At 40.1% G+C, this 17053-nt stretch overlaps 1 protein-coding gene across 4 annotated transcripts in view; it reads right to left on the minus strand.

Moving 5' to 3' along the window:
* Window positions 1–2631, minus strand: part of tnk2b (tyrosine kinase, non-receptor, 2b) — a 178832-nt gene extending 176201 nt beyond the window's left edge. For all 4 annotated transcript variants that reach the window (XM_048542028.2, XM_048542025.2, XM_048542027.2 and 1 more), the window contains exon 1: window positions 2317–2631. In XM_048542028.2, the coding sequence (XP_048397985.2) occupies window positions 2317–2379 (63 nt within the window). In that variant the 5' untranslated portion in view covers window positions 2380–2631. The remainder of the gene's footprint in view (window positions 1–2316) is intronic.
* Window positions 2632–17053: the final 14422 nt, after the last annotated feature.

Consider the following 17053-nt stretch of genomic DNA (forward strand, 5'->3'; position numbering starts at 1 on the left):
ATGCATATCCTAGCTGCCCCAGATGCCAGTCTTCAGCCAAGTCAATCCACTCCAACATGACATCACGCTGAAGGCAGAGTACAGCAAAGGCAATATTCCTTAGCACAGCACTGAAGACTTATGTTCTTGATCAAGCCATGCCAAGTTGGCCCAGTACTACAACACCCTACTCAAAAAAACAGTGCTAATCTAATCCAATTCTGAGGGTCACCGGATCCAAAACATTAACACTGTTTTCTCCTTCACAGATGCTGCCAGACCTGCTGAGCTTTTCCAGCAACCTTGTTTTTGTTCCTAATCCAATTCAGCCGATTACCACACCCTTGGCTGATTCTCAACATTGTGTAAAGGTGTCATCAACAGTGCTATCAAGCAGCATTTGCTTAGAAATAACCTACTGACTGAGCCTCAGTTTGAGTTCTGCCAGGGCCACTCAGCTCCTGGACTAATTACAGCCTTGGTTCAAAAACAGCCAGATGACTGAACTCAAGGTGAGTGTGATTGCCCTCAATATCGAGGTCAGAATTGAAAGAGTGTAGCATCAAGGACCAGTCTAAAGGAACGAGGAGAAAAATTCTCTACTGGTTGAACTCATACCTAGCACAAAGAAACATGGTTACGTTTGTTGAGATCTATCATCTCAGGCTCATGACATCTCTGCACGAATTCCTCAGGGTAATGTTCTAGGCTCAACCATCTTCAGCTGCTTCGTGAATGATCTTCTTGCCACCATAAAGTCTGATGGTTGTTGGTTGATGGTTACACAATGTTCAGCAGCATTTGTGACCCATCAGATATTGAGGCAGTCCATGTCCAAATGCAGCAAGACTTGGATAATAGTCAGATTTGGGCCAATTTGTGGCAAGTAATAAATGTTCTACACAAGTGCGAAGAAATGACCGCCTCCAACAAGAGAGAATCTAACCATCACCATTTAATGCTACTACCATCATTTAATCCCCCCCATTATCAACACCTTGTTATTACATTGGCCAAAAACTGAACTGGACTCGCCTTACAAGTATTGTGGCTGCAAAACAGGTTGGTGACTCAGAATCCTGCAGCAGGTAACTCATATCCTGATCCTCCAAAGCTTGCCCACCTTCAACAAAACACAAATCAGCCACGTTGGAATATTCCACACTCGCCTGAAGGAATGATGGTCCAACAACACCCAAGAAGATCTACACAATCTAGAACAAAGCACGCCCCTTGATTGGTACCACATCCACAAACATTCATCCCCATGCTGCCAAGGTTGGCAGCTATGTACCACCTACAAGATGTACTATAGAAGGACACCACAACCCTCTAGACAGCACCTTACAAATCCACAACTGCTATAAACTCAAAAAGGCCAAGGGCCTTTCAGATGAGTTTGGGAACCTCACCAATTGGAAGTTCCCCTCCAATCCACTCACCATCATGACTTGGAAATATATTCCCGTCCCTTCAGTGTCATGGAGTCAAATTCCTGGAATTCCATCCCAAATGGCATCGTGGGTCTACCTGCAGCACATGAATCGTGGCAGTTCAGGAAGGCAGCTCATACCACCTTCTCAAGGGCAACAAATGATGGGCACTAAATGCTGACCCAGCCAAAGTCCACATTCCATGAATGACCATCAAAGAATGAAACAAAAATGTATTTAAATGCAATAGTCCTTTAATTTTTAAAGAAATGTATTACTTCTTTACTTCGTAGAATCCCTACAGTGTTGAAGGAGGCCATTTGGCCCATTGGTTCCACATTGACCCCTCTCCAAAAAGCATCCTAACTAGACCCACCCCGTCCTTACCCTATCCCTGTAACTCCCCATTTCCCATGGCTAAACCACCTAACCTGCACATTTTTTAATTATTTGGTGATATACTGACACACCTCTCATGTTACTAAACCAGTAAACCTGTTTGTGATACCAGCCATTATTCAGCTTGGCTTGTTTGAGACTCTAGGCCCATAGCCACTTGTTTGCCTCTTAAATGTCCTCTGAAATAGTTGAGGAGGTCATATCAGTTATATTCAAGAAAGCCAATATCAACACCTTTTCAAGGGTTATCTCTGATAAGAAATAAATGCTGATCTTTCCAGTGACACATCCCGTAAATATGCAAACGCATTCTAGTGCAAACACATTTCTTTCCACAACAAAAGATAAAAAAATTTAGCCTTTATCAAGCTGAATCAATGAGCTGTGTCTAGAATATTTCCAAAGCAATAAAGACTATTAATCTCTGCAGTTCCACATTATTACATAATTTTTAATACCATAATTTTTGCAAGATGCAAGATATATTTATAATATACAGTTATACCTCCTCTTCCTCACTCGACAGCCGCTGATATTCTGACTGGTCGTTCATATCGAGGTGATTCATGTCAGTTCTCCACAATCACGAGACAATATAGCTGCTTTCAAAGGTGCTGCATAAAAAATACTTTGCTCACTTTTTGCTTTCCTCCAGCTTCCTCTCCCTTTTGAGTCGCTTTCCTCTGTGCTATAACTGCTGGTCCCCAAATGTTTTGCACAACCTACAGACACAGCGACATAAACACACACTGAATATATATGCATCCCTCTCTCTCCTACACACATAACCTTACTGGCTACATGGCTGCTTTTAAACCATTCAGCTTCTGCTTTACTGGTTTAGAGATGCTGCATTAAAAACACATGATCACGCCCTCTATCTTTTAGCATTCTCACAACAATATAGCTATTCTCACTACTTATTCTTCTGTCACAGTCTCTCTTTTGTCAATCCTTCAATTGATCTGCTTTTTTTTGTGATCATTCAATACGTATTAATGGCCTATCACTCCGATTCTTTGCCATCTTTTCAGCTCGAATGCATTTCTGAGATTTGCTGTCTTTTGCAAAAATGTTGTGTGACTGCATGCCATACAAAGGACACAGATGGAGACAGGCAGCAGTGTCACTCGGTGCAGAGTACTGCCTAGCTCACTGAAAATAACTATGCTTCATTAATTACTTGATTGGGTTAGAGGGTGGAGGGTCATGTAGTAAGATAGGAAGGAAGGGACCATTTCACTGTGCACAGCAGTAACATCAAGTCAAACAGAGGATGCTATTTACCATCACAATCTCTAAATCAGCCATTCTTCTATAAAACAGAATTTTTTCAATGACATACTGACACTTGCGACTGTTTAGCTTGCAATCCCAGAAGTTAGGAACTGAAAATTGGCTCCCAATGTTTGTAGTGCCTTTTAACATAGTAACGAAACTATTGACACAAGAAAACTGTGAATACTATCCTGGAACAATACGGGATATGTAAATTCCCTGGCAGTTTAAACATTTCATTTGCCTATTTATCTTGGCCTGGCGACATGCAAATGAGCTCAAAACTTAATTCTCTTGCAACATCATCACTTCAAAACTACATTTTTGAACTTGAGTTGCACAGAGGAAGAAGTAACATTGCTGGGATTATTATGACAATTACTTTTGCAATGAGACCTATTGTGCACCTGATTTTGAAACTTGGACTCGTTCTTTGCAATTATTTTAAGGAAATGACATTGTTAAAAAAAAACTAAAACATGAACAGCTTCAACCAAAAACAGATTGGGCATCCACCACTTCAAGTGGGATGCCACCAAGCACATATTTCAATCCCCTCTTTTGGCAGCATTCCACATGCACTGTTGTTTCCTCCAAGACATATTGTCCACTCCTCCTCCACTCCCAACAGCTACCCACACCCTCACAGCACCTTCCCATGCAAACTCAGAATGTGTAAGATCTGCCAGTTTACTTCCACATCCGCACCCCACCAACATCCAAGGCTCCAGACAGCTTCCTGGGGAAGCAGCAATTTACATGCACTTCAAATGTAGTCTACTGTATTCGCTGCTCACAATATGATCACCTCTACATTGGGAAGACGAAACACAAAACAGGGTGACTGCTTTGCGGAACATCTACATTCTGTCCACAAAAACAAACCCAAGCTTCCAGTTACCAGCCACTTCAACCCATGACCACGTTCCCTAGCCAAAAGTTTGGTCTCAGGCTTGCTGAAGTGTTCCAGCAAAGCTCAGCACAAGCTGAAAGAACATTTCATTTTCTGCAAAGGGATCCTGCAAGCTTCAGTCAATATTGAATTCAAACCTTTTATTAATCTGCATCACCAGAACCAGGAGTGTGCCAGCTGATCAAATATTCCGGTTGATCAAGTGCCCATATAATCAAGGTACAATACACTAAGTAATAGAAATGTAATGCAGGGGTGTACACATCACTTGAACATTATTTGCACCATAACTCACTTATATAATAATGTAACTTTGCCTTAAATCAAACTTACCCACAGAGAATCTTTTCACTTAGGAGCGGCATGGTGTCTCAGCGTTTGGCACAGCTGCCTCATAGTGCTAGGGACTTGGGTTCAATTCCAGCCTCAGGCAACTACGTGTCAAGGTTTACACATTCTCCACGTCTGTGTGGGTTTCCTCCAGATGTTGCAGCTTCCTCCCACAATCCTAAAATGTGCAAGTTAGGGGGATTGGCCACACTAAATCGCCCATGGTGTCGAAGGATGTGTGAGTTAGATAGATTAGCTGTGGGAAATGCAGGGTTCTAGGGACAGAATGGTTGGGGCGGAGGTAAGACTTGGGGGGAAGAGAGGAAAAGAAGATGGAGACGGGTAGGATGTTCTTTTGAAAGTCGGTATGGACTTGTTGCGCAGAATGGCTTGTTTCCCCACTGTGGGCATTCGATGAACTCCACCCTCAACTGATGGCTTGGACATTGCAATAACACAGTAAATTTCAGATATATCATTTTTTGCTGCTTTATAGAGTGTGCAGGTTCATAAGGTGTTGGCTTAAACCAAGTTTGCTGTAGGTTTGGGGTTCAAACACGACCTTACACATCCTTTACCCACCCCGCCACCCAGGCCTTATCACACGGAATGATTTCAGCACAGTCAATCTCCATTATCAGCTTTTCTTTTTCTCTGGTTTACCATTATCCATCATTTTGCTTGCCTAACTGTCTATCTCCCTCTGGGCTCCATTTCCAACTATCCTCTTACTCCTTTCCTCTCCCCACCCTGTCTTCAGCACATATATCACCCTCTTCTAGCTATGACTAGTTCTGACGAATGGTCATTGCATCTGAAACGTTAACTCGGCTTTCTCTCCACAGATGCTATCTGAGGTGCTGTTTCTCCGAAAATTTCTACATTCCTTTTAAATTTCTAGCATCTGCAGTTCTTGGTTTTATTCAGGTGATCAGCTTACTCTCTTCCCATCAACCTTTGGGATTAACAGCCAGATGGAATAGAGCAAAAATCCTGGCCAACTACCAACGTCACATTGAACATAATCCTGCGTGTTAAATACACATCTGAAAAAAGCGTTTTTTAAAAAACGAAGGCTTGAGAACGGTTTAATTATGGAAACCCAAGAGAGCATACTGCGTCGTTATATCCATTAAAGTTAATATCTTATACTTAGGTATTACTAGTTTAATCAGAGAGCACACTTCAGGAGTCAAGCTGAGCACGTCCAATATCAGTATTGCAATGATACATAAATGCCCACTGTGAGTAAGGAATTTGGGAAATGCAGAAATCAATCAAATCCACACATATACCCCAAAGACTATTTTTCATTCAAAGTTGTTTAGTGCATAGAAGATTTTAGTTAACCTTTCCATGTTCCTGAAATGACCTAATTTGAATTAAAACTGCTTGTGGGGAAGCTTTCTTGAAACACTGCCTTGTTTTCATACTTGATAATTTTGCAGCTGCCTGCAACTCAAAATGCAAATCAATCACTTGCTCCCAAACAAGGTCAATGAAGCTTCAAGCAGCAAACACACACAACAGTCAAGTGAGGATGCTCCTGTAGGTCCTTGATACGATTTGCAAGAAGATGCCTAGTTTTTGATCAATGTTGCACAATTAATATGCAGAACTTAATAAAGTGGAGGAAATTTGTTCAGTGGTACTGTGCACAAAAGCTCATAGTCCTATTAGGCTAACTTCGCTCTTCTGAAGATTTTACTCAGCCTGTTGCTGTCAGAAGTATGTCTATGATAGAGTTAATCTCTGGTGGCATAGGCTATGGATGCATATACCTTTTTAAAATGTCTAATTTAAATATGCTGCATTATCAATAGAGTAAAATGTTCATTTGACAAAACAAAAGCATCCAGACTGTAATAAATAGTTCTGCAACACTAGAAAATTCCTGCTCCAACCTAAATCTCACCTTCCATTAGTAAACAAAGATTAACCATAATCACAAGGTTTTAACAAATTCTCAAATTCTTCCTTCCCCATCAGAACTTCAAACCAAATATCTAAAAGTGCCCACAGCTGCACTGTAAAGAGGGCTTTTAGTAACCCTGAACATCAACGTTTAAATTCTGGGTTGTGTGCCAACAAAAACAAACAGAGTCCCTAAAGACAGCCAGCACTGAAATGAATCTGCAAGGGGGCTTCTGGAGGTTAATAGAGTGACAGAGTCAACAGTCAAACGCAACAATTTTAAAAAAGGCTCAGAGCGGAGAAAAATCAATGTACATAGACCTGCTGAACTCATGGAAGAGCACATTAAACCAAACATTCCAATCAGCCTCGAGGACCCTGTTCTGAGAACTATGGATGGATAGTTTTTATTTTGTCATTTCATATATATGCAAACACACAGATATTTACTTCATTAGCCTAATGAGGTAATGCTAATGAAGATGTGTTAGTAATTCCCATGTGGCATATTTGAGTGCATTTCAAATCTATATTTAGGTCTATAACAGCTACATGGTATGGTTTTAAAAAAACTATAAATAGTTTATCTCCAGGAATCAATACCAAACTTTTTTTTCCTCTGCAATGCTCAACATATTAAAGTCACAAATATATCTTGCAGTTTCCAGTATAATTAGCGTGTTAAAAACTTTAACAAACCACACATTGCTAGGAAAATATCTGCTCTTTGTACACACTCATATTAGCCCTCTCTACTTTTTGAAATTTCAACTACTATATGCATCTTTTTCTACGCAATACAAAGAGGTTTAATTCAAGACATAGTAAATAACATGAATGGCTCACATTGCCAATTTTTTTTGCCACTACATAGCCAGTTTGCTTAGATGACAGTTGGCTCAAAATACAGAATAATCAATTAGCACTGTCTTGAAAGACATGCCCTATATAGTTCTGCATGGTTTGGTAATGTGCTATCTTTCAGTTTCCACACAAACAGAAGGCAGCCACTTATAAAGTGCAAAACAGCAGATCTTGCTAATTCTTCTATTTCATGGAAGTTATAAACTCAAATTGCAAGCTCGAATAGGTTTTGCAGAAAAAATGTGTTGAACATTCATAACGTGACGGAGATAAGGATAATATAATATATAGCTACTAAGAGAATAAAACAATAAGCAACAGCACAAAATATGTGATAATTAAACCTGGTATGTGGGATATGAATTACATTGACAGCCAATTTTAAGTATTTTCAGTATTGGTTTCTCCTGTAGGTGATGTCACAATAGCTGTTTTCAATGTTGAGGACCACACCTTGTAAAACATACATTGCTGTTCAGCGTGCCCGCAGACACGTAAACAACTTGCAAGTGGAGAAGGCTCCACACATACACACATCCTCAGTGATGGAAGAGTCCAGCACATCATTATGCACCAAGCTTCAGCCAGAAGTGCCGAACTGATGATGCAATGATTCCGAGCATCACAGATGCCAGTCTTTAGTCAATTTGATTCACTCCACTCGGTATCAAGAAACGACTGGAGGCACTGAGCAATGCAAAGGTTCTGCCTCACAACAGTCTAGCAACAGTACCAAAGATTTGTGCAGCAGAACTTGCCGGTCCTGTAAAGATGCAGCACTAGCATCTACCTGACAATTTGGAAAAATGCCCAGGTATGTCCTGTATTCAAAAGAAAGGATCAGCCCAATTACCACTCCAATTACCACTCTCAAATCAACAATAAAAGTGATTGCACAATGTTCACCACCATTCATGACTGTTCAGATACTGAAGCAATCCACATCCAAATGCAACAAGGCCTGGTTGGCAAGTGGCAAGTAACATTCATGCCACACAAGTGCCAGGTAATGACCATCTCCAATAACAGCCAATCACCCCTTGAGTTACAAAGGTGTTACATCATTGAGAAGCCCATCATCAACACCTTGGGGGTTATCACCAACCAGAAACTCAACTTGACCTACCATATCAATACAGCGGCTACAGAGCAGGTCTGAGGCTAGAATACTGCAGTGACTAACTCACCTCCTGACTCCCCAACCATCTACAACGCGCAAGTCGGGAATGTGATGGAATACTCCCCACTTGTCTGGATGAGTGCAACCCCAAAAATACTCAAGACAGAGACACCATCCAGGGCAAAGCGGCCTATTTGACTGGCAACACATCCACAAGCATCCACTCCCTCAACCATCGATGCTCAGTAGCAACAGCATGCATTGTTTACAAGATGCACTACCGAAATTCACCTGATCCTAAGACAGCATTTTCCAAACCCATGATCACTTCCTTCTGGAAGGACAAGAGCAGCAGATTCATGGAAACACCAGCACCTCGAATTGCCCTCCAAGCCACTCAAGCTTGGTTTGTAAATATATCGGCCAACCATCACCGTCGCTAGGTCAAAATCCTGGAAATCCTGGAAATCCTGGAAATCCCTCCCTCACGGCACTGTGGTTCATGAAGGCAGTTTACGACTACCTTCTCAAGGGCAACTTGGGATGGGCAATAAATGCTGGCCAGCCAGTGACATCCATGTCCCACAAACAAATTTTTTAAAAAATGGAACATTGAGTTCTGAGGAAGGGTCACGAGACCCAAAACGTTAACTTGGTATTCTCCTTCACAAATGTTGCCAGACCTGCTAAGCTTCTCCAGCAACTTTGTTTTTGTTCCTGATTTTCAGCATCCACAGTTCTTTTGGTTTTTATTATGTATGCGTAAAAATAAAAGAAAGATATTTCATCTCAGATTTGTAACTCTGCCAACATGCATCTTCTGGTTGGAAATTGAAGTGGCTCTACTAGACAGGGAAATCAGCAAACTTGTTTTCTCCCATTAATATTCTTACAATCCTAAACAATGGGAGGTATATCTCCTGAAGGGAAGACTGGAAGGAGCAGACAGTGTTAAAAGCCCAGAAATTACAAACAATAAGTCAGATAGAGGAGGTAGAAGATTTAAAATCAGTTTGTCTGGATGTAATTTAACCCCTCTGTTATTTTAAAAGCCTCTTTGTACCCCTTCAAGACTTCAAGAAAGGGGTAAGCCATTCAGGAAATTTCTCCATTTAGTTGTGAACCTGTGGAATTGTCTACCACAGAAAACTGTTGGGGCCAGTTTGTTAGGTGTATTCAAGAGGGAGCTGGACATGATCTCGTGGCTAAAAGGACCTGGGGTATGGACAGAAAGTGGGAACGTGTTACTGAGATTACATGATCAGTCATGGACATATTGAATGGTGGTGCAGGCTCGATGGGCCAAATAATCCACTCCTGCACCTATTTTCTGTTTCCTTTTTCCATCTTAAAAAAATTACAGATCACCTAGACTTTCTCAGCAACAAAGAGGTTGTCTGACTAAGTACCAATCATTGTCCAGCTACAGGCATCTATCCCAGGGCTCAATAAACGTCACGTGAGGCCAAACAATGTGCTGTTCAAATGAAAGAATTGTACTCATTAGTTTTATTGCTAAATAAAATGCTAACATCCTACTGCCTTTTACAGCAACCTTAACAATGGTCATTATGAGCATTCAATGCCTTTTTAACTACAAACCAAGATTCATCTCCCATTCAGCAACTTTTACCACAAAACCGTGAATAGGAAATTGATGCTGAGAAATGCCCCTGTCCAAATGCATCATTTTGCATTGTCTGTACTGAAAACTATAAAACAGTCACGGACACATTTCCCTACAACAGCCTACAAATTACTTTGCTCATTTAAGGTCTTCAGACCAATGTATATCTTCATGTCACTTGAAAACTTCATCTAAGTCATTGCTAAAGATGGATATGAACAATAACCTCATTAACAATTTTGACAAGTACTCACCTGAACAGCTGCCACATAAACCTGCCACTTCGAGTAACTACTTCTCGTTTTCCCATTTACATTACGCAATCAATTTAATCCAAACTAAGATTAGCCTGCCAATTCCACAAGACATAAATGATGCTCAGAGCCTTCAAAGGCTTTTCAACACACCAAATCCTCCAGGGTTTTCACCTCCTCATAAATACTTAATCAGTTAAATGAGATGCGGCCTCCAATTACCCAATACTTACTAGCTTCATATGTGTAACATTATTAACATTTTTCTTAAGATTTATTAGAAAACTCAAGCAGCAAAGTTTTCTTTGTTGTATGTTTTTCTCCACTTAAGATGAAGAAAGCAAACACTCTCCACTTGTGCAAAAAAACCCTCCACTTCAGTGTTTCATTCAATACATGAGTCTCCGTATCGTATAAGAAATCTGACTCTGCTTCTAGCATTTGGAGGCCTTATTTTTTGAAAAGATCAGAGTAAAACAAATGCTATCACCAGTTTTAAGTTACACACCAGAGAAATAATGAAAGATCTTCAAGAAATACATGGGAAGTATAATTTATTTTAAACACTGTACCTTCCTAGTTGTAGTAAAAACATACGAAGTTGAACAATACTCTCCAGCCAGACGCAGCCATGTTCTAAATCTTCAGTGAGGAAGTGTGCAGTCATTGTTACTTTTGACTAATTTCCTGTCATTTGCAGCTTCAGTCCAATCATGTATTCAACTTGTTAATGATGAATCACAACCAAAAGTGTGGTTTGGTGTGTACAGTCCACTTGAAGTCACAACATCCACAAGAAAACTCCAAGAGATAGTTTAACCATGTCAGTAAGTAGACATATCTATAATGATATAATGTTATCACATCTGACCTCAGCATTTAAATTTTACCCAGTTTTTCATTATGCAAATAAAGAACTGCAAAGGTTTGTACTGGGGACAAAACAATGTCATATGGCTACCTCTTTGATGAAGGGTCTAGGCCCGAAACGTCAGCTTTTGTGCTCCTGAGATGCGCTTGGCCTGCTGTGTTCATCCAGCTCCACACTTTGTCATATGGCTATACAGTTTCAGCTTTTGGTCATCACCAGAACAGGCAGTAGAGTTTCGGAAAAGTCAGTCTTAAAAAGGGACAAATTCCAAATGCCACACCTCACCCAAAACTTTGCAGTTTGTTAACTTTTCCTGAATCTTTGGAGTTTGGTACTGGGTCCATGCATATTAGAAACTGGATTGATGCTGCCAATTCAGAGTGCAAACAGAAAACACTTCAATAGCCTCAGCTCCAAACAGAGCTAAGGGCCACCATGTCCCCTCAGAATTACCAAATGTTGTGAACTAGCAAAGTAGCCTTTCACCCAATGTTCATAGCGTGTCGTATTACATGCAGATTTTTGATATTTTTAAAATCGAAGACAACTCTTCTTATTGTGTTAATTGAAAATAATTTTCTGCAAATTCTGCACTCAAGAAATTGACATTAAAAAGGTTGGAGAAGTACAGATCAAGTACATTTCACTTTACGATGCACTTCAAACCCAAACTCAAACTTGATTACTTTTTACCCATTTCTCAGGTATCCAGTGCCACTAACTAGGATGGATAGATTAATAACAACTACGGCATATTCTGAAAAGGGTATATCCCACTTAGATTTAAAGACCTATACCTAATTGAATCCTTTAAAATTACTTACAGGTAGTTATCTGCATTTAAAAAACACAGATTCACAGTGATTGGTGCCAAATGGAACGCTACTAATGCTAGTGAAATATGCCAAGGCAGAGTAATCAGAATAACAGAAGCATAGTGCCTTTTATTGTTAGAAAAACTTTAAGCATTTGCTATTTAATCCAAAATCAGTGATCCTCTGGCTTTGCTCTAAGGAAATAGCACAGCAGCTCATCTCATTCCACCCCTTATATCATCTTGACAGACAACATACCAAAGAAAGAAAATAGTCTTTGCCAAAATTCCCATGGAATCCAGAATATTGCAGGGAAACCTACATACTACTAGCACTATCAAATATAGCCTACACAACAGCAAAATTACTCCAATTTTGTTTCAACTCCAAATAAGATCGGAGACAAAATGCAATTGAGAGAATGTTCCTCAATACAGTAACTCACAAATCATGCTGAGCAATGTTTTTTGATGTTGATCAGTAAAACTCCAAATCCAGAAAGTTGCATCCTTGAGTCCCTATCCATATTCACATTCAAAGTAGTTCTTTACCATTTATTCAATTTTGGCAGTTTTACCTGCTACAGCATGAGAGAGTGGGGCTGTATGCCCTAGCACAGAGAGCAGGGTACAACTACACCTGCTTCACTCTGGCATTGTTAGTCTATGCTGGTACCGTTTTATAGTATCTGCCAGAATGATTTGTAAAGAGACCATGTTCAGTAGAAAAAGTTGAATTTATGCTGCACCTTTCACATCCTGGTTTGCAAAACATTTCACACTAGGTACAGCAGACGAAATTGTGCAGATCAAATTTCCACAACAGTAATGAGATAAAAGACCAGGTAATCTGCTTCAGGTTTAACAATCTTGCATGTGAAATCAAAAAAAAACAACTGCAAAGGTTTGCATCGAAGGCAAGAATGTCTAAAATTCAGCTTTTGGACATCACTGGACGTAAATTCTGACCCCAGTCTTCCACAACTTGAGCCAAGAATTCTTTTATATTCATCTGAAAATGCAGACAGTTGCCTTGATTTAATGTCTCAGTCAAATAATAAACACCTTCAAAAAGTGTAGTTAAGTATTAGTTTAGATCACATGCCAAGTCATGCAATAGGAATTGAACCCTCAATCTTCTAGCTCAGAGCTGACAGTTTTATCACTGAACCAGACACAAACTGTCCAGTGGAGAAATGGTCAGGACACAGAAGTCTCCAACCAGTCTTTTTCACAAAAGACAGTGGAAGCAGTGGGCAGGGAAATGGTGCAGATTAGAAGCAAAGGTCTATTGTTAAAAGTTTCATGACCTCCTTTACTGAGCCCTATATATATATATATCCTTTATATACGCCCTACGTGACTTGGGGTGTACAGACAAGCCCAGTATACTGGTTCCACTACAGGAGGCGACTACTAGGCCTGTTGAGTCCAGCCAATTCTTTGCAAGAGCAACTCCATTAGTCCCACTGCTCCTGCCTGCCTGTTTCCCCCACTGTACAAAACCTTCCTCCAGAAAATTCTTCAATTCATATTGTAAGTCACAAGACCTTTGCTTTGCTCCCCATTCATTTTAAAATTTGTGCCCTCTTTCTACCAACTTAATGTTTCTTCCATTTACACTGTCTTCAGCTCTCACCATTTTGAAAACTTGTATCAACTTTTCTGAAATTCTACTCTCTAAAGAGAGCAGCCAATCTATCTCATAGAAATGTTATCCCAGAAATCTTGTAAATCTTTTCTACACCTTCTCTAGGAACGATGAATAGGTATTAAAGTGTGGGGTCCAGAACTGGACACGATGCAGTCAGGATTGAAACTAATTTTTGTCTTCAAATAATATATCAAGTTCAGCATCCTGCACACTTTATTTAGCATTTTATCAACTTGCCCTGCCATCCTCACCCTCAAATGATTGGTATATCTAACATCATATCACTCTGCTCCTGTAATCCCTCTAGTATCAGATTACCTATTTTACATTGTCTCTATGAAAGAATGGGAAAAGGCTTAATGTCATACAGCATTGTACAAAATTGCCCCTTGTCTTTTTTAAATCTCTTTCCTCTCACTTTAAAAATGTGCCCCTGAGTTTTGATATCTCCCCATCCTAGGGAAAGATAACTCCCATTAATTCCATCTGTACCTCTTATTTCTTTTCAACTTCTAGAAGGTTGCCTCTCAATCTCCTACCCTCCAGTGAATAATGTCCCCATCTATCCAGCCTCTCTTTACAACTCAAACTTTTATACCTGGTGAATCTCTTCTGAACCCTCTCCAGCTTAATATCCTTTTTATGACTGGGCAACCAGAAATGGACATCGTATTTCAGAAGAGGTCTCACCAATGTCCTGTACAACCTCAACATGACTTCTCAACTCCTACATTCAAAGGGCTGAGCAATGACGGAAAGCGTGCCAAATGCCTTTTTAACAATTCTGTCAATGTGTGATACAAATTTCATGGAGTCACAAACCTGCATCTTAAGTCCTTCTGCTCTACAACACTATCCAAGGCCATACCATTAATTGTATAAACCCTACCCATATTTGTTATACCAAAATGCGTTGCTTCAAATTTTACTCCATCTGCCATTTTTCAGCCCATTGACGCATCTGATCAAGATTCCATTGTCACCTTAGAAAACCTTCTTTACTGTCTACTAGGCCACCCACCTCTGCCTGCAAGTTCCTCTCCAAATCAAACATTATTGCAACTTGTAATAGATGACATTTCCTTCAATGTTGCTGGGTCAAAATCCTGGGAATACCTCACAACACTGCAAGTTAGGCACAGATGAGTAGGACCAAAGGGTCTGTTTCCAAACAGTATGACTCTATAGCTCTAAGTGTGTCTATGCCACAAAGACTGCAGAAGTTGGAAAAGGTGATGCATCGCTACACTCTCAAAAAAGTTAAAATATGAGTAGAAAAAAATTGACATGGTCAACAACATCCACATTCTCATGAGGGATTAGAAGACTAAACTATAGCCTTAACTTTTTTTGCTTTACATTATTTCATTACCATTTGACGATTCCCAATTTTGAACCGGTGAGGTCTTATAACTCAACAGTTCACATCTCTGCCACTGCACTAGAAACTGATGGAGTTCAAGCAACTTTCCAGAATCTGCTGAAAATGGAAGGAGCATTTATGAAATTGTTCAATAGGTTGATAGTTAACCTATTAAGTCTCCTAAGGCTCCCCATTATTCCCAAACCTAACAAGCAATTGATAATCACTCCATGATGGATAAAAATCAGATAAAAACAGAAACTACACTGAAATAAGCAACATCTGTTCCTGCTGGAACTTCAGTGGCAAGCACTAAATATTCAATGAAATCTTACAACACGTTAGATTTAATATTTTCATGTTACTGTCACCAGAATCAACATCTAGTGAGGCGATAGCCTAGTGGTATTAATGGCTGGACTGTTAATCCAGCGGCCTAGAAAATGTTCTGGGGCCCTGGGTTCGAATCCCACCATGACAGATGGTGGAATTTGAATTCAATGAATATCTGAAAGTTAGAATCTAATGATGACCATAAATCCGTTGTGACTGTCATGAAAAACACACCTGGTTCACTAATGTCCTTTAGAGAAGGAACCTGCCATCCTTACCTGGTCTGGCCTACATGTGTCCCAGAGCCACAGCAATGTGGCTGACTCGTAACTGCCCTCTGGGCAATTAGGGACGGGCAATAAATGCTAGCCTGACCAGCAATGCCCTCATCCTGTGAATGAATTAAAAAAGCCTCAGGAAAAAGTGAGAATGACAAAAACACCTCCATAATTGATAAATTTACTGAAATGACAAACTACAGTTGATCTAATTATTTATAATTAGCTGTACAGGAGTGGGGGGTGACATTTTTCATAAAAAGATAACATTCAGCATGTCGCGAAGTAACTGAGACTTGCAACTTGCACTGCGTTTTCATTTCAGTTAGAAAGCAAAGCCTCAGAATATTAGGAGATCACTGAAGCTCTGCACCATTGAATCAGAAATTACAAGACTTGAGAGAATTTCAATTTTTAAGCTGCAACATGTGTACAGTGACTGCAAGTGGCAGGCACTGCGTGCTCACCAGACGCCCTTGTCAGTACTTTTTTCCAATCAATCTATTCAGAGATGTTGCTACACACTTCTGGAGTAGGTGGGACTTGAACCAGGGCCTCCTACCCCAGGGGGTAGGAACGTCTTTTACGAGTGCCAGTAAAATTGCTCCAACTGCTGTGTGCCTCATGGTAGAGGTCATATGACTACAGCAAATCAGGAAGAGCATTAGTACTTAATCACATTTCAATCTAAGCTTCCCACTCGCTTTTCATAAAAACAAAAAGAAAACAAATTTGCATACACCATTTGTTACAGAAAGTAGCCATCAGTATTGTATTGATTGTCTGCATAAAAATTGCACACCCAGTCTGTAAAAATTGTGCTGACCTCTTAATGATAGTCATGCATGTTATTATACCTGTTGTTCTCTTTTCACGTTGACAGCTTTGAAGTTTTGTTCTCTCTCTAGCTCACCAAATAAAATGTTTTTATTAGTAGGAGACTAGGACATGAGGGCACAGCCTCAGACTAAAGGAATGATTCTTTAGAACTGAGATGAGGAGGAATTTCTTCAGCCAGGTGGTGATTAATCTGTGGTACTCATTGCTGCAGAAGGCCAAGTCATTGGGCATATTTAAGACAGAGATAGCAATGTGCTTGATTGGTAAACGGATCAAGGGTTACAGGAAGACGGCAGGAGAATAGGGTTGAGAAAGAGTTCAGCCGTGATTGAATGGTAGAGCAGATTCAACGCAGGGTCGAATGGCCTAATTCTGCTCCTACATCTTATGGTTTTATAGTCTAATGCTTAAGATTGCATAGCTTGCCAGAATTGTCAAAGTGGAATTTGGCTTTGTACTGTTTTACCTTGATTTTATAATTTATTTCTCTAATTACATGTGGCTTTAATAGACTCCCCCACCCTCAACTGAAAGTATGGTTTGGGTACAGTGTAACATTGGTCTTTGTAGTGGATTGCTGAGCATGTCCAATAGCTGTGTTTATTCACTTAAGGATCTCCTTACATGCATCGCTATTGGATTTGTTAAACTTATTGACTCCTTTAGTGATTTTCGTTGCCATCTCCACTTAATTGGGGATTGAGGGGGTATGATGCACAGTGTTAAATACTTTCATCGTTTGAAGTGACTGAACGTCTCACACATGAACTGAAGGCCACTACCATGGAT

Source organism: Stegostoma tigrinum, chromosome 14, assembly GCF_030684315.1.
Source record: "Stegostoma tigrinum isolate sSteTig4 chromosome 14, sSteTig4.hap1, whole genome shotgun sequence".
Lineage (NCBI taxonomy): Eukaryota > Metazoa > Chordata > Chondrichthyes > Orectolobiformes > Stegostomatidae > Stegostoma > Stegostoma tigrinum.